This window comes from Accipiter gentilis, chromosome 18 (assembly GCF_929443795.1).
Source record: "Accipiter gentilis chromosome 18, bAccGen1.1, whole genome shotgun sequence".
Lineage (NCBI taxonomy): Eukaryota > Metazoa > Chordata > Aves > Accipitriformes > Accipitridae > Astur > Astur gentilis.
In genome coordinates, this window is record NC_064897.1 from 28802726 (window position 1) to 28826034 (window position 23309).

At 44.4% G+C, this 23309-nt stretch overlaps 1 protein-coding gene across 3 annotated transcripts; it reads right to left on the reverse strand.

Annotated features, from left to right (window-relative positions):
* Positions 1-266: 266 nt before the first annotated feature.
* On the reverse strand, positions 267-22347 carry RANGAP1 (Ran GTPase activating protein 1). 3 transcript variants are annotated; one of them, XM_049822017.1, is made up of 17 exons: positions 22238-22347; positions 21512-21537; positions 19771-19908; positions 18214-18341; positions 17235-17294; positions 16383-16562; positions 16054-16188; positions 14686-14844; positions 14383-14496; positions 12746-12845; positions 11920-12004; positions 11360-11513; positions 10754-10867; positions 10283-10385; positions 8377-8465; positions 6274-6395; positions 267-1772 (listed from the first exon to the last, which is right to left on the reverse strand). In XM_049822017.1, exons 3-17 carry the CDS (start codon positions 19880-19882, stop codon positions 1703-1705), a joined length of 1725 nt encoding a protein of 574 aa, XP_049677974.1. In that variant the 5' UTR covers positions 19883-19908; positions 21512-21537; positions 22238-22347; the 3' UTR covers positions 267-1702. The 3 variants fall into 3 exon arrangements, with proteins under 3 accessions (XP_049677974.1, XP_049677973.1, XP_049677971.1); XM_049822016.1 differs by lacking the exon at positions 21512-21537 and having other exon boundaries at positions 22238-22327; XM_049822014.1 differs by lacking the exons at positions 21512-21537; positions 22238-22347 and adding an exon at positions 20896-21493.
* Positions 22348-23309: the final 962 nt, after the last annotated feature.

The following is a 23309-nucleotide window of genomic DNA, read 5'->3' on the forward strand; positions in this document are numbered from 1 at the left end:
GACACAGAGGAGTTCCAGTTTCAGTCACAGAAACTGTGACTGAGGCACTTTGCTCTCAGCCTTAAGGCAGCCTTTTTTTAATGAGGAGACACCACTCTTTCACAAAAGCCAGCACCTCCCCTGCCAGAGCAATGAGAGACTGCTTTCCTGAGCCTGCTGGCTCATAGCCCCACAAAACTTCCTACAGCTACTCCAGTTCCACCAGTGGTTGCCTTGAGCAGGCCCACAACCTGAAGAAATTTAAGGAGAGACCACATGCAAGTAGGTCTTGCGCATACGACACACTTTATTTCAATCCAGAGCTCTAAGCCTTTTTTTCTGTCCATGCTGCCTGCACACCCTGCGAGTTAAACACCAGCTTTTCCTGCACTTAGGCCAAGCACATGCACCCTGCCAGCTGTGGTACACATCGCCTCTCACAACAAAGGGACAGCTAACTCCATTTCCTTGACTTCTTCCTGGCTCTGGCTCTATTTATACTGCACATCGACTGCCAGGTTGGGTAAGGGAAGATGAATTGTCTCTTCCAACTGAAAACAGAGATGGAAGGAACAACTCTTTGCTGCCTAAAGAGAAAGAGATGGGTTGATTCTCAGAGACTTGACAGAAGAGCTTGTGAGCTTGCATGCTCAGGACTGGTACAGGTAGGCGCCACAAATGTGTAGGCACATGGACAATCCTCCATACAGAGATTTAGGGGCATCTGCTGCTACTCCTTCAGCACAAGAAAAAAAAAAAAAGCACCCAAGAACAATCAGCACAGCCCTAATTCTTTGTGCTCAGCTTTCAAACATGTGAACAGTGCACACAGTCCCAGTGTTTTGTCAAAGGGAGGAGAAAGGGAATATGTATTCCACAGGGACTTCATGGACTGTATTAATTTCCAAACCAAGCCTATTTAATTAGGAAGAGAAGGGAAAGGGACAGGGAAAAGGCAGGAAGAGGGAACACCACAGGTGATGGCAAAAAAATTTACAATAAAAATACACTTGCTCCCTTCAGCAATGGCCACCAGGGTCAGCCACACTACATGAATCTTCTAAGCCACAGCAGCAAGGGAGTAGTATATTAAAATACAAATCAGCCACACACTGTCTTCGACAAATGGACTTGAAAGAAGAAACAAAGGGGAGCACAGTTTGCCCCTCTGACCCAGCAGCAGCAGAAGGGGGTCAAGCACTCCCCTGGCCTGGAGAAGCAGGGGCAGCAGCTGCCTTCCTCCTACACAGTACTGAATGCCATCAGGGAGGAGCCACAGTCCAATAAAATAAAACAAAATGCACAACTGGGTTGATCCTGATGACAGCTCTTCTGGGCCCCCTGTTAGTCTTGGCACACCCTTGCCAATGCGACCAAAGTGGAGAACTCTTCTTTTCAATTCATGCAGAGCTCAGAGCAGCACTGCGTTATCCTAGCATAAGCACCTGCCCTGCAGACCAGGGAGCCACTTCATGAGGCATAGAAAAAAAAAAATTCAGCAGGATTTGTCCAAATTTATGAAAGCAGAAGGAAGGACAGACCTCCTATGGGGGGGTGGGGGTGAGGAAAAAAAATTAAAAAAAAAAAAAAAAAAAAGAAAAAGAAAAGAGAAAGGACATCATGTCTGTATGGGCTCTGGGATCCTCTCCCACCACGCAGCTCTGAGTTCTCTGCTGACGACAGTCCTATGAGGAGGGAAGGGCACAGCAGCACATCTCATCTCTTACAGCTGGTGGAGCGTTTGTAAGAGCATGTGGCGAGCAAATGAACAGGAGTCAAGAGCACGGTTTGGTCTGTGGAAAGAGGAGAGAGAGAGAGATTTAAAATACTAAATTTAAGAGCTGCTTTGTACCTGACTTTGAATGAGCAAATAAACACTATTTCACATGCACTGGGCTTGCATGCCCAAAAGCCTACATCTTTTCCCCTCAGTTATCTCTTCTGAAACCATTCCCTCATTGCTGCATGGATCACTGCTTCCCATTCAGAGCTTGCTGTGGAAAATTCTCTCTTCTTTGCTGAGTCTGAGTCAGGAAGACAACAACCAGGAATCCAAACATTTATTTCCACGGGTAAAAAAAATCAGCAGCAGATTGTTGATCTCTGCAGCCTGGTGTCTCATTTTGGGTAGAACGAAGTGGGTGGGGGTGGAAGCCCCCTTCCCTCCCTTCTGGCAATGGAATTTTCCATATAGATCCACTGTTTAGAGCCTCAAAACGCAGAAGACAAGCCTGCTCATACTCAAAACTTTTCTTGCCAAGTCATCTTCTATCTATGACCCGATGGTAACTTTGGTCTTGGGGCTTTTTAAGTCTTTAAAAGAGGCAAATGTAACCTCCTGCCCTCCCCACGCCTGAGGTCAAGTTAACACCAGACTGGCTTTGCTGGGCCACCTTTCAGGGTGCCTTACAAATAGCCCACAGAACCTGCAGAGCATCTTCTGAAAGGGCCTGGCACAGAGATGGCAATAGCGAGGTCTACCTCACACAGAATGACCTGCTCCTTGAAACCAGACGATGGTAATATACAGTCACAGCACAGTTAACATGGGGCTAAATTGCCCTAACATTCCCATCACCTCCCAGTAATGTATATTTCTGTTTCCACAGGCTAACTGTTCTCTAAGCACCACTGACACTTCCAACAATCTGTATCCACCTATTAGGGAATGTCCACTAAAGAATTTTAATCCAATGTCTTCTACTGTTCTGAGAATGGAAATAATTAATTTTACCTCTCTCGTACCCCACCACAGCAAAACAACTTCTAATAAGCAGAATTAAGTAATTGAATCAATAAATTAATTAATAGCAATGAGGTCTACACAATTTGGAGAAAAAAGGTGAGCTGAAATAAAGATTGGAGCTGAAATAAAGATCTAGGTAGGAGCAAGAAGTTCGTCTCTGGATTTATAGTACATGGGCAATAGCTGCAGAGGCAGTTTGGTATAGGGCTCCATGTCTGCTGCAGTTTAACAAGGCACAACCTGGAGAAGAGTTAACCCCTTTTGCTCCCCCAAGAGCCATTCAATGCCCCACACTGAACAGACAGGACACAATTACAACTTGCCATTTATCTTCAGAGCAGCTGGGTGAGGTATTTCAGTCATCACCTTTGGAAGACCCAGCCCAGTTGGCAATGAGCAGGCTGATTCTGCCTAGGCAACTCCCCGTTTTTGGAAATAGAGAACCTGAATTGCTGATGTTGATTACAGCCAAGCTCCCTCAGCCTCCACTCCTAACACCAAGCCTCCTCTAACACCAAGAGCCTCCTTACTTGCTGTGGAGTTAAATTACCTGCCACCCTGTGCTACAGATGTTGAAAGAGGCCAGTAATGTGATCCAATACAACAGCAAAGAGCAGCAAACCCCCCCCCCCCAACAACAACAAAAAACACCACCAACTCCAGCAAGTCACAAGTAGGCAGGCAGACAGCTACACACTTTCAGTGTTTCCACCTGAAAAATTACGGAAAAGCACATGTGGATTCACAGCACCCTCTTGTGTCCAAAAAAAGAAAATAAGGACTGACTTCAGCAGACTAAGATGGATGCTGCTTACACAGTCCGTATCCATAATTTTATTATTATTTTTGAATGGAGAACACTACCTACATCACAAATTGTCACAAAAGAAAGGAGGAAAATGACTACTCCAGAAGCGAGCCTCTTGCAGCAAAAGGCAGCAGAGCTCTAGCCTAGGCAGCTACAAGAACTTTACAGCTTTAGAAGTCTGAAGCAGCTAAGTGCAATCCTAAAGGAAAAACCTAGACAATATCACAAAAATGTATACCAGTTTGCTGTAAATGAAGGACTCTGTCAAACCCATGAGTGGAAGTAGATTTGTTGCAGAAACAGAGACCAAATGAGCTCTGCAAATTACTATGTTAACCTGTTAGAGGTTTAATTTAAGGTTAGGATGTGATTTTGTTCTGGCTGAATTCCAAGGAAAGACTAGGAGTGTAGGTAAGCGGTTTTAACTGGACTGTTCTCTCCAGGCAACTGTAAAGGGTTTAACAGCTGCTATCCTTGTTCCCTTAGGGAAAGCATTTTAAGAAATACACATATTTATAAAACACAAAGGTATATTGCTTGTATATAGTGTTGACTTCAGAGGGGTTTGCAAATCAGAGAAAGTTTCAGCTCCAAGAATTCCATAGCACCAGGGACACTGCAGGCTGCAGGCTTGGCATTAGCACCCTTACATACCAAAGGCAGGCAGACAGATCTGCCTTCTACTGTGAGAAGCTCTTGGCTCTCACACAACTTTTACAGAACATTTAAACAAATCTCACTCTTTCAGAGACTTTCCCCTCTTGTACTTGGTAGTGAAATGCTGGCTGTGGATTCAATGGAATTTTTGTTGATGAATTCATTAAGACCAGAATTTTACTCTGATTTTGTTACATACAGCATCATCTACAGATGAAAAACATTTATTGGTATTTTGCAGGCCTAGAGCCTGGGAGAGGCCTACATACACACACACAAGGAGAGGGGGACAAGTGTCTTTTGTGAGCAAATTCGTTTAGGACATGTCAAGTTGAGTTATGGGGCTACTCTAGGCACTGGAATCTGACATAAGCAATTAGAAGGGTCAAATGCACTGAACCAAAGTCCCCTCTTCTGTATTCCCAGCTTTGAGTGATTTAAAAATCCTCTGTTTGGAGGGCTGGGGCTGACACTAACTGGTACTTGTTTTGATCAAGCTGGGTCTCTGCATAATTAGTGCCTGATGAAGTAATCCATTTTCTTCACCCTTTTATTTTAGGACTGGTATTGGATCCTTACACTGTACATATCTATATGATCAACAAGCAAGATCACAGACACAGGCAGCAGTGTAGGAAACAGCAGAAATCCAGTGATATGTCTGGATAACTTCACACAGCAAGTCCTGATACTTCTTACTTAAACCTATCATGATTGAGTTGGAGACGTATTTGTTCATTTGGTAAGGCATATGGTCACAGGCTTCTAACTGCCTAATTCTTAGCCTGATCAAGCCAGAGAGGAGACAGGAGACAAACTGTTCCACCAGAAGGGCCTCTAGGTTAGCATTTGCACATGCATAAACAAGCTAGTTACATAGTTTTGTTTTCCAAAACTGACTTTAGCATGGCTGGTTGCTGGACACATACCACTGCTACACATCAGCTTTGACAGCTTCAGCCACACCAACGCTTGGAAAAAATTCTCCCCTATCACAACTGGCCTGCTTCCAATCCCAGTAGAACTAAGACTGACTGCCAATATTTGACTGAATCTCTATTGCCCATGTTTTGTATTGACCACAAGTATTTGATTCCTCTGCTTTTCACCAGCAGAAGATCCCAAGCTTCAACATATTCCCCACACCAAGAAAATCAGGAAGGCTTAAGTCTTCTTCTGGAACCTGCTAAAAAGCTGCTCTCACCCTATGTGACACATGGTCCATGTTGAGCCAAAGAGCCACTGAGTGCCAAACAGATTTCAGACCTCTGCTGGTTTTGCTTCAAGTGACAATTTTGGACTGTTTCTCCCCTTGACTGCTGAAGTCCTTGCTTTCTTGAGGAAAGGACTATTTGGGGTGTTTTTTCTAAATCACATCAACACTTAAGTTCACACTGATTTAATCCAGAAGAGATACAGATTCCACTGCTATTGCATTATCTACGCTTTAAGACATTAAAGCTGGTGGGGGCAGGAGTTGATTCCATACCTATACCAGAAGTAACAACATTAAATAGAGGCAGGCAGTAAAGCAGCTTCTTCAACACTTATGCTCCCAATTTAGTTCTCAAAAAAATCACTAGCCATGTTGCTGTCACAGTAGCAATAGTTTCATTTAGGAATAAATTCAGTCTTTGTGTTTTGCACTGGTTTGATCTGCTGGTGTTCAGTGTTACACAGCATGACAATTCAGGTAGAGCTCTGCTGACCATCATACTCAGAAGGATGACTTAGAGGGCACAGTTAGATCCAGTGTGCTCATAGTTCACTCAAGCAGTGGCTAGAAACCCAACAGGTTTCCTTAAGCTCAAAACACCTCTTCTGTGACTGGCATCAGTCTCTGCTTCAGAGTCAGTTAGATGCAAAGCCAGCTTTCTGCCATTTCTTCTTTAGGGTCAAGACTTTTTACTCTAAAACTTGCATTCTAGAGTAAGCAAGATAAAAGAGAGGCCCATCAAATGATTAATCCTTAATTTCAGAACGGCTATTTAGTGGGCTTTAACAGAACAGCTTGCAGGTAGCTATTAAGTCTCAGTTTCACTAGCTCCCACAGAGAAGGCTGCATGGCAAGTATAATACTCACTTTGTGACAAAAGCTGAGAGAACTGGGGCCAGGGATTTAGGGAAATAATCCTGCTGGACCATATGGTTCAAGGTCATGAGAATACCATAGAGGCTTGGGACAGCTTTGATCTTCTCTTCACTCTGAGAAAAGGACAAGAAGAAGGAAATCAGACAATCACTATTTTATCTAATACACTCTAGTTCACAGAGGTAATGAATTCTCTGTTGAATGAAGTGCTGCCATACACTGTAGGAGAGAAAGCTGCTCACTAGATTAAGTGCAATGTTCCTCAAGCAAAGGTAGCCAACTCCATAGCTTCCCAGCACCAGCATCTGAAATAAAGCAGCATCAAGAACATTCTAGTACTTCACAATTAGAGCCTAGTCATTGACAGCAGCAGCAATGGGGAAAGGGAAGTAATGACCTTGCAAGTGAAAAAGCCAAATCTTCTCAGAGGCCCCTGTGTCAAAGTGTTCTAAGGAATTTCACCTGACTTTAATTCATAAAAAATTCAGTTGCCTTAATTATACAAATTTTTCATGTATTATTCTGTAGCTCATTTTTGTACCATGTCCAGTTCTTTGGCAGGCTTCCTCCAGAACTTGATGTAGCATTCCCAGAACTGGTCTCTCAATTATGTACAAGATAAAGCTAATAGTCATCCCTATTGCTGTTGCCCTGCTTATACGGTGCATAAGTTATTCTTGCTCTTAATGTGATGCTAACCTACATGTCCCAACTCTTACATTGTTTTCATTTATTTCTCCACTACCATCCCAACTAAAGCCCTTCATTCTGTAGGCAGGATCTGGACCTGTGTTTCTAGGTGTATGACCTTGTATTTCATGGTGCTAGGAATACCTGTTGCTCATGTACTTCCAGCTATGTGGGACAGAAAATGATGGAAGATGCTCCCTTCTCCACATATACCTAATCCATCAACAATGCTCTATCACAGAGGACAAAAAAATCATCTGGCTGATCCTCAAGGGCTTTATTATCAATGCCACTTCCTGGTCTGAAAGAGTTCTTCTAGAACACAAGTCTGTAACTTGTGCCTCATGCATATTTGCTGTTTTCTGTATGGGATAAGAGGTAGGTGGTAGTCCCCAAAACAAGCATTCTGCAGAACAGAAACCATCTCTGGTTCTGTTGAACTGTCCGAGAAGTGGAAAGCCCAGCATTGTTCAATGTACACAATGAAAGGCTAAGCTCAATCTTCGGAAATTAAGATGTATCCAAGCATGTCAGCAGCTGTCTGCACCCCAAGATGGATATTACCAGAAGGAAATCTATAAACATAATTAAGAGCAGGCAGCTACAACACAGATTACAGCTATTCTGTCATTTAGAATTGTCTTGGTGGAAGTTTTGATTCTCAGCTTCTAGGTCTTGAGGCAGCAAGAAGCATTAACCCTTGTAACACAAGTAGGCAAAGGTGCTCCTTAAGTTTGCACACAGAATCTCTCACCAGTCATCTCACTGAAAGTAAAGCTACGGGTATTCTAATGCAATTTCCAGGTTTCCTACTGACCCTCCATCCTTTCTTGTAAGAAAGTTTATTTCCTGTAACTACATACTTGACTCTAGTATTTGGCAAAGATACTCCAAAGCATGATGTTGAATGCTATTGATCATGCTACTATGCTATAGCTTCAGATGCTATTCAACCTTAGTCCTATGCACCACAAAATGCTCTACTCAATGCATTTGAAGATGCATGAGTAGTTGGATATATGTTTTTGAGCCATGCTAAGAGGTTCCCTAAAGGACCACATTAACTAATAATATTGTAGATTAGACTCCTGGACATGGCTTTTTATAGACATCATAGTCCAGCAGCAGCACTATTTCCTTACCTAACCCTCCCTGCCTTTAGGGGATGACTGAGAACACAGAGCACATTAAGCAGAAGAGGTACAAAGAGCTGACACCTCCTTCATCCTAATGCAACCTTGTAATTTACAGTTTCTGCTGGACCTGCAGACTTCCATTGTCCCTGGGCATCAGGCATGCACAGGCACCCAGCTGCTTCCATGGCAACATAATTACCCAAAACCCAGCCAGTCTGGTCTTAAACAGCCAAAACAACCATAACTTAACCCTTTCCTGCTTCCTCACCTTAAGCAGTCCCATATGGATCAAGAGGCTTGTGATAAATGCATCTGAATTAAATGTGGCAGAAGTGAAGGCTTTCCTCATCAAGGCATCTAAAAAGAAATAAATGCATCATATTAAACAGTATAGAAAGGGATGCTGTTACAGATTTTAAGATCAAGATTGATCATACAGAACCTCAGGGAATATCAGCTATTAAAGGAATTTTGGGAGGTAATATCTGTTAAGATTCCAGTTGTCTTTGCGGGTACTAGATATAATCTCTGAAACACTGAGACAGGTAAAACCCAGACCTTAAGTACAAGGCCTGATACAAAGGAAAAAACAAACAAACAAAACACAGAAACACACACACAAACCCCCAACAAAAACAGCAAAAAAACCAAACCAAAATTCTCACACTGCCAAGCTTCAGACGCTATTCAACCTTAGTCCTATGCACCACAAAATGCTCTACTCAATGCATTTGAACATGCATGCTATGTGTGTACATGTGTATAAATATGATCAGATGAAGTAGATCAGCAAGAGTTAGAGCCTTGACCTTGTAAAGGCCAGCAAGAATTCACCTTTCGTTTGAAACCACAAGGAATGAGAACACAAAGAAAACTTGTTTAGCTGTTTTCTGGGCTCCCTCAGGACCAATATTCTCCCACAAGCTATGGGCAAACTAGTGCTTTAGCCTGTCATGTCTACAAGGCAAGGTACCCGTTTTGACCTCTGACCATTCTGGTTTCTTGGAATGAGCAGAACCCACTACAGCTGCTGTAGAACAGTGTCAGACATTAATCAGGGACCTCACTGTGAGCTGATGGTTACTTCTCTGGAAGGAGAGTAATTGCCAGGTTCTACCTTTCCCTTAGGAGCAGGAGTAGTAAGGAACAGCTATCAAGATAAATACATACACAAGCACACTTCAGACAACAAAAATATCCTGTGCTCCATTTTTTGTTGGAGACAACTCATCAACGGGCATGAGCCAAGGCCAGCACTAGCTCAATGAGATGCCAACTATCTTTGGTTGATTGGACCCATAATCAACTGCAGAGAACTCTATTACATTACTGTTTTACAGACAACAGCTAACAGTATTCCAAACTAAGAAATCCAAACTAGGGAAATGCACATTTGTTTGCAGTAAATCACTCTAAGTGGTCTTAAAAATAATTGATCCAGTTCTTTTGCACAATATTGATAGGTAGCTCATGTATGGGAGAACTGTACTGTTGGGGGATTTGAAAAAGATGAAAGTCAGTGGTCAGACGCCTGGGAGCATTTGGAAGTTCTTGTTTCTGAGTAAGAACATGGAGGGATACTATTAGTCTGCGGGAAAAAAAAAAAGAAAATCAGACTTAACCCGAATCACTGCTCCAGAATATACAGTGAGGAACAGTCCCTCGCCTGTACATTAGCTTCTGTGCCTTGTCCCATGTTGCAAATTTTTGCTTCCTGAAGAAATTAAACATTTTTCAGACTTGTAAGAAGAGACACTAAGAGGTCTCTCTTTACACTCTCTTAATACTACACTGGAGAGGCTACTTCCTGCAAAATGCTTTTTAAGTAAACGACCTTGAAAAAGTAACTGACCTTTGAACAGAGGACTACTGGCTATTGACAGCCTAGCATCAAGGAGATGCAATAAGGGCAGCACAGGTCCCCTAAGACAGCAATTACAACTGACAGTCATCATCAAGCTTTGGGAGCACAAGATATGCTAAGTTCAGAATGAATCTCTGCTTTCACTCCACACAACAGCATGGCACAGCTTGGTACTTTGTTATCTGGGGTTTCCTGCTGCCAGGGACAAAACAGTCCAATGGCCTGGCCCACAGGGGCCTTCCTCTGCATCACACTGGTGTCCTTGACAATGAAGCAGGTCACACCGCAAAGTGAAGAAAGGCCCAGTCACCTGTTGTTTCATGCACTGCTGTTTTCACTGGGGCTTCATCTTTGAAGACTGAGGATATCCTTAGGAGAGCTGTAACAACTTTCTCTACATCAGATGTATCCGTCTGAAAGACAAGGGAAGAAAAAAAAAAAAAAAAAAAAAAAAAAAAAATCAGGCGCCATTCAGTTCACTGCTCACCAGCTACAGAAGATGTGTCTCTGCTAGGGCTGTGACAAGAATTACAGCCTTCAGCTGACATCAAGTTTTCCCTTGGCCATATCACAAGTCATAGGCAACACTGTGAAGCAAAGTTATTCTATGTAGAAGCTCTGGGCACCAGTATAGGCATTAACTGCATCATCTGCTTCTATAAGGTTCCTCGGGATCACTGGGGAGAAGATGCAAATGTAGGTCTCGAGAGAAAGTTATCACCCTTGAGGATTAAATGATTCTGAGAGACAATCAAGCACAGAAGACCACTGGCTCACCTACCTGCTGAGCTATCAGCACAGAGCACTTTGGTCCTAGTCGCAGCAGCTTCTCTGGTGATGGGAAAGCAAGGAACGTGGCAACGTCCACAGGAGGAGATGGTACTGGAGTTGAATCCTGAAACAGGCAGAATCCATCTCAAGTTTACTCTTGGAAGTAAGTAAATTGGTTCAGCAGCAAAGGCACATAGGACAGGTCAGGACACAGGTACATCAGGTCAGGATTTATTCTATTTGAAAACTGTTTGAGGCTGGAATGAGCCCAGAGTTGGAATAGCCAGAATACGCTAGCACGACTGCATGGTATTGCATGTACAAGGCTCCCACCATTTTCTGGACATGGGAAGACTTTTTCTACCCATGTTTGTTACAACCGCTACTCAGCCTTTCCCTCCATGCAAGTGTGCATATGCACACTTTAACAAAACATGTTTCCAAGTAATCCATTTTATTTCCTGCATGTTATCTCCCTGACTGTTACTACAGTGCCAGCCCATGCAGGAATGTGAACTCCCGCCAGCACACCAAGTTCAGACTCGCTCCAGATCTCATTTCCTCCTTTACTCTGCTCCAGCTGAGGAAACAAGAACGCATCTGGAAGTAAGCTTACTTGTGAATCAATTATCTTCTTAGGAGTCAGTGACTCCTGTTCTCCGTGTCCTCTTTCCTTCAGCTGTTGCTGTTCTTCCTCCTCCTCTTCCTCCTCCTCTTCATCTTCATCCTCCTCCTCCTCTTCATCATCTTCCTCCTCCCCTTCATCATCACTAAGGTTTGAGAGTTACATGTTACATTAATTACACACTTGTAATTCCTGTACACTGGAACTCAAACATTTTTTCAAGAACAAAAAAGCAGCCTCTCCTCAAGTCTTACTACCACAAGTACATCTCCACCTACAACAGATTAAGGGGACACTCAGGCTTCAGTCACCCTGTTGACAACGACAAGCAAAGAGTGAGGAATACAATCAATAATTAACACTGAGATAAGTCCATCAATGAAAACAAGACACAAGGCTTATCCTGCTTTGGAATCCCTTGACTGTGCTGCACACTCAGACCAACATCCATCTGCAGTGTTACAGTCCTTATTTTAAAACAGATAGGTGAATGAAAGTATTGATGAAAACTGTTGGAAAATTTCTGATTTAAGTTCTGGTACCCTGCCTACCTCAAAGATCCCAGCACAGCTGCCATATTGAAGCCTTCAAGGATCTCCTGGAGCTGCTCACATCCCTCTTCTCCCAGACAGTTACCTAGGTTGACAGAAGAAAGGGAGCAGACCTAACAGATGCATACAAGTTTGTTCTTGAGGATTTAGCTGTATAACCTTGTCTACCTGTTATTTCTGAAATTGAACAGTTATCAGTCATTTCTACACAACACCTTAGAGACAGCAACACAGACTTCAGCTGTCAGAATCAAACACTTGTTAAACCAAATTTCAGGAGCATTACATGATGGTTGGAAACAAACCAATCCCCTAATTTTTCAGAGTGTCTTTGAGAGACCTCCTGCTAGTTCTATAAAGAGCTCTTGTTCTCAGTGATTCTAAAACAAAGACACATGACACAGTACCACCAAAATGCAGTGACCCAAGGTACGAACAGCAAAAGCCAGCACTGGTCAAAGTTCTCCCACTCTTCTGCACAGATGCACACAGAGGGTTTTGTTTGCAAGTATGAAATATCTGATATCACAATGAACAATTAAAAAAGTTTTACTGAAAACAAGTATAGGTATCAGTTTAATCTTTCCACCTTACAAGATGTACCAAAACTGCTTAACTTTAACAATTAACTGAGTTCATGGCTTAAGAAAACTTTCAGGATCTAACTGCTTCCTGTCCCAAGGTCATCCAAGTTCAGCTACTCTGAGTACCATTTTTTAAATGCTGACAGTTGCAAGACTAGAACATGTGATACTGCCAACATTCTTCCTAGTGGTTTCTTGTTGGGATCAGACTAGACATATTTTGACCTAGCAAACTTACATACCATTGAGATCCAACTTCTCCAACTCTGCCTTATCTTCAATAGCTTCAGCAACAGTCAGAGCAGCATCTCGTTTGATCTCACAGAAGGACAAATTCAGTTCCTAAGAAACAGAAGAACATTTCTTTGCAGAATTCCTATTAACATCCATCATCTCCATAAGCTTCACGTGCTCACAAGTGTTCTGGAAAGAATCTCATTGGAAGAGGCTCTTAGCAAAAAAAAAAAAAAAAAATTTTTAATTGGAAATAAATAAAACCTGGCACATACTCCTACTTCATATATCTAAAAGAGGCATTTTGAAACATACTATTGTAAAGAGCAGCACTGCTGAAGGTAACCACTTTACTAGGATAGCCACAGAGACCAGAGCATTTTGACTGCTCACCAAAAAGGCAGCAGACATTTAAGTACTTAGCTAACTGGAGATCCTCACTTATTCAAGGGTCACAAGAACATTCTAGAATTCACACACCAGCAAGTCTTACTGAAGAAGGGTAGCTACTATACTAAATGGACTGCACATTTGCTTTTGAACAATTACATTGCAAATTAAGGCCTTCAAAACACAAACTGTGAGTGGTACTACTTCTGATAAACACAGAGAGCAGAGAAACAGTGTGGACAGACTAGTAAGAGTAAAGTTATTCAACAGCCAGGCACCATCCCCCACCATTCCACACTGTGCTCAATCAATCCTTTCCTGAGAAGAGATTTAATATTAACAGCAAAAGGGAAGCAGTCCTTGAACAAAATGAATCAGCTATGATTGCTTCATGCTACCCCCCCTTAACCACTTCTGCTCTAGAAAAAAAAGGATTTAACCTGTGGCTGTTCATCTCAATACCCCCATCAGAACCCCTACTTAAGTTTTCCTAGGAGATTCAGACATAAGCTCCAGTAGAACCAGCAGAAAGCTGAGCAAGGGACCTCAACACCACAAAGCACCTACTTCTTTCTGTACCAGGTTCATATATGTAAATAAATATCAGCACTTAGCTGAATTTTTGTCTTTGACTGTAAGCTTGCAAGATTAGGAATTATGTGTTCAGCATCTGTCCCAGTGCAGTTGTGACCCATGGCAGGTGTTTCTAGAGATCCTAGTTTACATACATTACTGTCTAGAATGTTGTCAAACACAAGTCCTATGCAAATACTGATGTAGGAGGCTGTGATATTGCCAAAAAGCTAAAAATATTTGGACCTTTGATACATGCACTAACAAATAAAGAGCATTAGTTGTATGAACTCTGAAATGCTGAAAAGACTACAAGCTGTTCATGAAAAGGAACGTATCAGTCCCCACTCATGACCCTCTGAGAGGTTCTAAAGTCAGATACTTCCATTAACAGATTTCTTGAATAGCACTTGCTCTGATGAACCAACAGCTTCAAAAACATCAAGTGGAGTCTAAACAGATCACTGGTACACCTCCATGTAGAACAGTCTCAGCTGGATGTGGCAATGCCACTGATTTACAATACAGCTTATTGATTTTGAGTTGTGAGCACAGAGCCTGCACTGAAATGAATTCCACTTTAAAATAATCAGTAGTGCTAGGAGAATGGACAGAAAACCAGGAAATGGGAAACAAAGCATTTTCAAAAGAGATTCAAAGCTGAACACCAAGACAACAATACCTTTAATTTATGAAGCCCTTCTTTAACAGCATCAGCAATAGCAACAGCACCCTTTGAACGCACCAGGCAGTCTCCAAAGTTGATCACTTCAATCTGCCGAAGCGCCTTCAGAGTCTGCAAGGCAGCACAAATTTCAAAGTACAGACTTGCAAGGAAATGAATCTCCTATCACTCCTGGAAGGTCATCTTTCCCACCGCAGCATGTCATGTGGCTCCACCAACCCAGAGGTGCTAATGCTAACTGTATTTGAGGAGACTGGGAGGCAGAAGACAAACCCAAAGCAACTGCTTAGAACAACTCACCTCTGCCATGGCCACAGCTCCTTTCTCTGTGAAGGTGTTGTCATTCAAGTTTATAACCTTAAGCAGTGGGTTGATAGCAAAGGCCTGGGCCAGTGCCGTGATGCCAGGATGGTTAATTCCATTCTGTGGCATATGGACCTCTTCTAGAGTCCCAATGATCTGGGAAAAGATGCAGATGAAAAAAAAAGCTGTTAGGAGACATAGTTCAACTCCAGATTACAGTGTTCTACTCTAGGATTTGCTTAAAATTGTTTTCCTCCAACTCAAAACTCGACTAGCTCTTCTACATAGAACTATTTACCAGGAATTATGTCACAAATCCAAGTGAAATTGCAGGCTCGTGGCAAGTGTCAGATTAATATAAAGCCCCCGATTCTAAGAGTCCCAAGTAGTATCTTCCCTCTGTGTCTGCTCTAGGATACCTTAAAACATGACTTCTTCACCTGTGGTTCAACAACACTGAAACAGACCAAGCAGCATCACTGGATACAATATTTTTTAAATTAAGATCTACATTTCACCCTGACTGCAGAAGCAAACCCGTAAGAAAATTAGTATGAACACTGTTTATGGACTAAAAAGCATGACACAAAACACAGTAATGAATCCCATTTTGGTAGTGCCATTCAGTCTGAATTCCTCATGAATCACTTTGTTATGTGCCTCTCGAGTATTTAAGAAGTCTTATTTTTGCCACGATTGCTGATTAGTCAAAATCACATCCAGACAGCTCTTTACAAAGAAAGAAAAACCTATAACCTGTGATATCATTGTTAATATACCTGAAAATATGCATTATAATTCAGAAATTGCTTTTAACAGCAGTGGAGGAAGGAAAAGGAAAGTAGATAGCCCCAAACACAGTGAATTCTCTTTATCCAACAAAAGCGCAAGTTGGCCAGTGACAGCTAGAGAAAGCTAGGCACCACTTAGAGACCTCACAGGATGATCCTAGCGAAAACACTAGGTTGCGTTTGCCAGATGATTAAACAACTAGGCAGAGAGGCACTCAAGAGGTCAGCTGGTACACCTACCCCAGTGCCAGATAACCTCCCTTAGCACAGAGGGAGAAAAAGGAATAGGACTACTATTAATCTACTCAGGAGATGCCTATTTCTCCCTCAAGTAACTAATTTACACAGCCACTAGTTATGTGTTTGGAAACTTACACCACAAACATTCAGTCATCAGTTCTAATTGCACTTGTTGAAGACTCCAGTTTCAGCAGCAAACATCACAACTTTAGTAAACCAACAATCAGGCCCTTCCTCCAAGGTGAGCCAAGCTCTGTATGCATTATCTTTAACATTAGCACTTAAGCACACCTTGCTCCAATTTGCTGTCAAGAAGCTCTGGTTTGCTACTTACCCCAAAGGCTTCAGCCAGGGCAGTGGCACCATCATTCTCCAGACGGTTTCTGCCAGCCACAAATATTTTCAAAGCAAGCGGCTTGCCCTGGGCACTTGATTTCCTGTGACACTCTTTCAGAGCGGTTGCCAATATCTAGAGATAAACCAAGCAGTTTATACTACCTCAGAATCTCATTCTGAAGGAATCCAAATGTGTTTTGTATATCCAGCTCTAGAACTGGACAATCACCAACCCTTCCAACCTCAACCATTCTGTGATTCAGTGTAGGGCAGTCTGGAGCCAAGTCCTGGCTCTGACCTCATTCCCAAAAAGGAGACAACCCTTACCTTGCCACCACCAATGCCCATGCCACAGTTATTGAGCTTGAGTTCCTGCAGAGTGTAGCACGCGGGGCTCTTCAGCAGGGCCTCAAAGCCACGCACGCCATCTGGGCCAAAGGCATTGTCACTCAGGTCCAGCTCCACCAGTTGGGCTCCAGCAGCAATGAGTGCATCCCCCAAAGAGATCTGTAAGGAAACAGATGGCAGTGGGTGGGAGGGAGGGAGTAGATTGACTTTTAGTGACAGCATCACTGCAGTGGCTAGGTATGGAGTGATTCTGCAAAAAATTTCCACTTTGAAGACATTCAGCAAAGCTGCATAGGGAAATAAAACTTTAGAGCTAAAGCCAGAGAAGAAGCTGTGCGAATTAAGCCAAAGATAACCATAAGGCAGTTACCAAGAAGTTATCCCATCCCTTTAGGTCAAATGCTCATTTTTCAAAGTGAGTTTCCCACTCTACACTGCTAAAAGAAATATTGTTTTCATTCTGTTGAGTTTATCATGTTCTTGCTTCACAGGACTCAAGGAGGTAGGGAGCTCTGAATGCTCTTGGAAGAGATGGCCATATGCTTTTATTTAGAAAGGTTAGTTCCCATTCTATCCATCAGGTCATGAGGATGTTTTCCCCAGTGACAAGGTTCTTCACTAGCATGGACCTGCATTTGGCCTTTTATCAACTCTTCTCCACCTCATACAGAAGGAGCAAAAAAAAGAATCACTTGCCTATTCTGAGACACTTAGTGTTAACAGTGTAGAGAAAGATCAATTCTGTGCTAAAAAACATACTCCCACAAAAAGAATGACAGGTGAGAAAAGAAGTTATATTTGTCAGAAGTCTCAGATCTAGTTTTTACTTACCAAAGCAGGAGGGATCTCAGACCTTAGTCTCCCTGTGAACATGTCACTCCAGTGACACCTCTAAAATAAGAAACATACAGATAGAAGCCATTAAAATATTTAGGACAACATAGTTGTACAGAGGTTTAAACATACAAGCTACATTACATCATGGGGGACAGCTTAATACTGTCTGCCTTCCCTTGGGCTTGTCATTTGATTGTACTAAAGCGCTACAAGAACTAACTTTACAATTATTTCACTTGCAAGGACATAAAGCCACTGAAGTGCACATTGTAAATAAAACAAGAATTCTTGCTTGCATTCAAGCTGGAATTCTTTTCTGCCAAGAAAATTACCGCAGGAAAAAGAAGCAGGAAATTGAAGGATACATTAGGAATGCATGTTTTACTAAGGTATGGAGCTCAACAATCTGAACTTACTTGAAAAGCCACACACACCTGGGTGATTAACGCGAATCAATGTTTCACACTCCTCTCCTGCAAAGGACAGTGCCTCTAGCAGCACAGCATCCTCCTAACATTAGGCTAGAACAGTAGTAGGGAAGCATAGCTTGGACATGGAAAAACCTCCTGGTGCATTTCCTCCATTATTTCTTCCCTATTCAGGCATTCTCTGAAGACTCATTCTTCAGAAGATCTGATCATTCTCCAGAAGATATGACGCAGCTTTTCCACTAGAACTTAAGTTCTGTTGCCACAGTTCTTTGTTTACAGATTCTGCCTCTGCAGAGAGGCTCTTCCTTGCACAGCTTCCCAGCTTTACAATTGGAAGCCTTCTGAACAGGAACAGTTAGGAATGCAGAAAATGTTGCTATTATCCCAAAGTCCCCATGTTCTGCCATATTTTCATATGGTTGTTCCTCCTACTGGAAGAACCACCAAGCAACCTTTGGAGCTAACTCAAGGCACGCTACTGCAGGAAGAGTATTCTCTACATTACTTCTTCCCTTTCACCACCACCCACTTGAGGATCTCACCTTGAGCTCCGATTTCTTCTCCAAGGCTTTGGCAATGACCTTTGCTGCCTCCACACCCACTGTGTTGCCTTCCAGACGCAGTGCTTCCAGGCCATCAAATTCCTCAATTTGCTTGATCACTTCTTCAGCTGCAAAAAAGCAGATAGTCTAGTTGGCCTTTTAACTGTCATCTTGGGTACCACAGTAACACTCTGATGCAGCAATACTTGCTCAACTCTACCCTTAGTGAAAACAGCTGAGCAATGTTATCTGAAAGAATCCTGAAACAGCAGTGGAGAGCAGAGCTAAAATGTCAGGTCACTAGAGAGAACATTCTCCATTTCCCACCCTGCCTTTTCATAATTTATCTCTAGTTCTATTCTCCGATAGCCATCCTCCTATTTGCAAAAGTAAGTTTCCTTACTTCTAAGTAAGATTCCTCTGCCATTCAGCACATGGTTTAGGAGCAAGAGTGCATGTGCCTACAAAGATGCAAGGACTAAGCTAAAAGTTAATGGGAATTGGTGCCACAGCAACAGGAAGAAGTTCCCACTGACTGACAAAAGTGGATGCCCGTTTAGCAAATATGTCAGGGTGGAACAATTTAACTCGAGGGCAAGACACAGGAGCCGGCTGCAGACTCTCTTCTGTCACTGGGCATTTGCTATCATTCCCAAACTCCAAAGCCTTTCCCCATAGATCAGTGGCTTTGCACTACATTGAAATTTTTTACAATGAGGGTGGTGAAACACTGGAACAGGTCGCCCAGAGAGGTAGTAGATGCCCCATTCCTGGAAACTTTCAAGGTCAGGCTGGACGGGGCTCTGAGCAACCCAATCTAGCTGAAGATGTCCCTGCTTATGGCAGGGGGGTGGGACTAGATGACTTTTAAAGGTCCCTTCCAACCTAAACTATTCTATGATTCAGAGATACTAAAATGGCATATAAAAAGCCATCACCTTTGGAATCAGTAAAAAAGGTATGCACTATAGCAAATAATCTATAGCAAATATATACATATTCTCCAGATATTTACTACATTAGCAGCCACTGCAAGACATTTTTAATTGGGAAACACACATATACCAGCAAGAGGTATTCCAGGGAAAAAAAAACAAACAAACAACCAAACAAGAGTCTAACCAATTGATCAGAATTTGGGAAGAAACTGAACTACTGCAGCGGACTAACGTATCAGCCCATTCCTCTTTGCAAGTCTTTGAAGCATCTACTTGTTCCAAGTGCTGTCATGCACTTGCTTACTCTTTTTAAAAGGAGCACTGACTTCTAACGCACAGTGACTGCCAAAAGGACTTGGAAAGAACAGCAAGAAAACAAGAATCACACACCAGAGTCCCAAATCCCAATTCTGCCAGCTGTAGCACTGCCAGCATAGCAGGTCAAAGCAGGGTACAAGAAGGGAAGGAAGTGTCTCTACCAGAAACAGCTGTAGGTGAAAGACCCTTCCATCGCAGCTAATATTATGACAGCTTGGCCATGCAGGATTAGCAGGAGGTTTACCGCAGGACTTCAGAATTTCAGGGAGACACTTCGAAACACAAGGGTATTTTCTCTTACCATCTTCAGCTGTATTGAGTTTAAGGCTCTGGCCTTTGAAGCTCAATTGTCCACCACCCACTTTGGTTTTGGCAAGTGACTCCGCAAGCTTAGTGATGTCTTCTGATGCCATTTTTCTGCTTTTCCAAATGTTAAGAGCTGTCAATTAAAAGAAACGGTCAACATAAAAAAAAAGCAAACTACAATATATAATCTGTATGAATAATCATATTTATTTGAACACTAATGTGTTTTTTGTTCCTGAGATACTGAGTTTTCAGTGTCATTAGGGTTTTCCCCAGAGCTCACTTATGACAGCTAGGCTAGATTAATATTCCAAAGCCAGCCAGTCAGATGGTGTTGATTCTTCCAATACTGACGAGACTTGGGTTTTGATGGACTTGTTATACTTCATAAATAATCAGTAGCTAAAGCTATGGATTAAGGCCGCATTAAAACATTTTACTCTTTCTGCGATGCTTTTACAATTAAAATGTAACATCCCTCTCTCCCCAAACCCCATCCTTTAATTATACACACTGCACATTTCCCCTGTTCTCCAACGCAAGCTAGAATGAACACAACTGTTTTTTCTTTTCAGTGATATCCCCAGTAGTGCCCTCGTCAGCACAGTTCCAGAACCACCGAGTTGCTGAAAACATCATGTGTGTTGCATACAAAACTCTCTCTCAAGTTTATGGGTTCTCTTTCCTTTCGGATGTTCCACACAGATTTATCACACACATTAAACAGGATGATCTTACACTGATGATGAATTAGCAACCATTTTGCCTTAAGGCACAAGTTTGAAGCTAGCCATGCCTCGTAGCATCTGCGTACCATTATTTAATGAATATCAATCACTGTGTGAAGTAACTGGCCTCCATTGATTCAGCAGGATAAACAGAGCATGTTTCTTATCCCAGCACCTCTGCTGGGATAAAAGACTACACACAACTAGCGCTTAGAAGCAACATACTTAGAAAACAGACTTCTGGTATCAGTGGGGATGAAGGTTCATTCCTACAACAGAAAACTGATTCCCTTCCATTCTTGTCTGACTTAGAAGTGGGCCCACACTCTCATAGCTCTTTGACCTCAACAGCACTGGTTTCAAAACACCTCTTAAGCGAAAGTTGTACATACATCCTTTCCTCCTGATGGTTAGCTGTGAAGTATTTGCCTTCAGCTTCCCCAGGGTACAGCTTCTCTTCAGCTTTCATTAACTGTAGCATTGCTTTTGAACACAGGGGGAATGAAAACATCCCCAAGGTTGATCAACATCACTTCTCTAGGATGACTGTCCTCTCAAGTAGGTGCTACCAGGAGAAAGACGCTCACATAACTTACTCTACCCCTACCAGGCCACACAGATACCAGACTGATGGACATTCCCAACCTCTGCCAATCCAGCACCGAGAAGGGAGAAAGAGAAGACATCCTCCAACCCATGAATGCTTTACCAGACAGGAACAAGTTAGGATCCAAAGAAGTCAGTCAGCTCACCCAGTTCAATTATTAACTTTACTTTTAAATACCTCATCACTCTACTGTTTAAAAACCGAGTTCTGTTCCGCTATGATGCTCTTCTATACTCTACATGTGTACTCGGTCTCTTCGCTTCTCTTTCCCTTAAGTCCCCCCTTTTACTTTCCTCATCTTACACACAGGCTACTTCCTAATTTCAACATACGAATTCATCATCGCATCCTGAAGCATGTTTTCTTGCAAACACGTCAGTCACACCGAACTATGAGCCTACCAGAGGTCTCCTCGCTGCTAGTTCTTCTGCACGGAAAGATTTAAAAAAAAATAAATGAATAAAAATTGAAGAGTTAGTATGCTTGGTGTATAAAACAAGATCTGGAAATGGCTGGAGAGGCTACCTCGTTACTTAAAGACTGTACGAAGCCGAACGCCTCTCGACGGTCAAAAAAGTTGGTTCGGCCGAACGCTTTCTTTACAACAGTTTGCCCACGCCAACAGACAACACGCCGGCTACCTGCTGCGCTCTCCCACGGAGGGCCCTGGCTCTGCTCTGCTCTCCCGGCAGCGCAGGGCCCGGCTCCCGGCTCCGCCGGGTGACAGCCCCCGGCCGGCCCCTGACAGCTCCCTCCCGCCGCCGGCCGAGGGCTCCTCTCTCCCCCCGAGGGAGCCGCTCTCCGCGGCGGCCCCCGTGACACACACATCCCCCCGCCATAACGGGCCCCGTCAGACGGCGGCGATCGCCACCCCCCTTCCCCTTCCCCTCTTCCCGCCGCAGGCGCGGGCGGCCGCCGCCCGTCGTGGAGGGGTCTCCCGTGACCTGCATCCCCGAGGGGGTTACCCTCGCCTCCGCGTGGGAGCGCCGCGCGAGGAGCCGGGCGGGCGGGCGGGCAGCGGCGGCGGCGTGTTAGTCCGCGGGACGGCCTCGCCTCACGCACAGCCGCCTCCCCCGGCCACCGACGGCGGCGGCTGCCGCCTCCCCTCCCGCCCCGCTTCCCCTCACCTCCGCGCCGGGACGGATCCGCCGCTGGTGTGCCGGTGGAGGGGGGTGGGAGGCGATGGAGCGGGGCCGGCCCGAGCCCTCACGCCGCCGCCGGGGACGATGGGGGAGGGGCGGGCGGGGGAGGCGGAGGATTTGAAAGCCGGCAGTTTTGCTCTCCCCTCCGGGATTGGCTGCGCCGCGTGACGTCAGAGGGGACCCGCCCCGCCCCGCCCCGCGGGTGCTGACGGCCGGCGTGCCGCAGCCGGCCGGCCTCCGCCGCGCGTGGGCGGGGCTACGGGGCCGGCAGCCGCGGGGCACGCCGGGACGTGTAGGCCGGTGTGGGGGGGAGTACCCGGCATGCTTCGCGCGGAGCCACCCCCGTGAGGTGGCGGCCGGGGCCGCGGCCTTCGCTCTCTCGCCCTTTCCCTTCACCCTCTCGCCCTCTCCCACCCGTGTCCCGTGGCGCGGGTGAGGCCTTGTGGCGCCGGAACCTTGTCCCTGCCCTCGACCGCCGCCGCTCCCGCCTCTCCGGAGGGGCGGCAGCCGTGCCAGCCGTCGGGGAGGGCTGAGTGGGTCTGCGGCGGGCGCCCGGGCCCCTCTCGCAACAGGCGTTCGGGGAAGGGGTCGCCGGGGGGGGCTCGGGGTTGCTCTTGCAGGCTTCTCAGATAGCCACGGATGAGACATGAGCGCCTTTTTCTGTGAAGCCTCGTTGAGATAATGTCTCTGCGGAGCCCATCTTTGCGCTTAGGTGTTATTGTCGAACCTTTCCGCTAAGGAAAGCTTTTCATCTGGGAGCATGCAGTCATTCCTACTTAAGGATGCAAAAAACGCTGGTTTGCTTGACGGTTTCGTGTGTACATAGTGTGTGAGGTGTTCTTATTGAGCATAGAAATAAAAGTACCTCTGATGGGACAAAGCGAGCTGTGCGTAAACCTGCTTGCTACTGCAGCGTGTTTGCACAGGCCTTCTTGACCCAGTCCCTCCTCTCTGAGTTGCAACCTACAGGCACTGACAGAGGCATCGTTTCAGATGGGGCCGCAGATACCTGGTGAGATCAGCGTCGAGGCAGGTAATAGGCTGGATTTATTTTGCC

What these genes read in the sequence shown, in the direction of transcription:
- RANGAP1 (XM_049822017.1), bottom strand. Translation starts at nt 19,882, where the DNA reads ATGGCATCAGAAGACATCACTAAGCTTGCGGAGTCACTTGCCAAAACC. An exon ending in CTGAGATCCCTCCTGCTTTG is followed by an intron (nt 16,563 to 17,234) that starts GTAAGTAAAAAC and finishes GTTTCCTTACAG; the next exon opens with ATCTCTTTGGGGGATGCACT. An exon ending in GGAGAAGTTGGATCTCAATG is followed by an intron (nt 12,005 to 12,745) that starts GTATGTAAGTTT and finishes CTGTCAACCTAG; the next exon opens with GTAACTGTCTGGGAGAAGAG.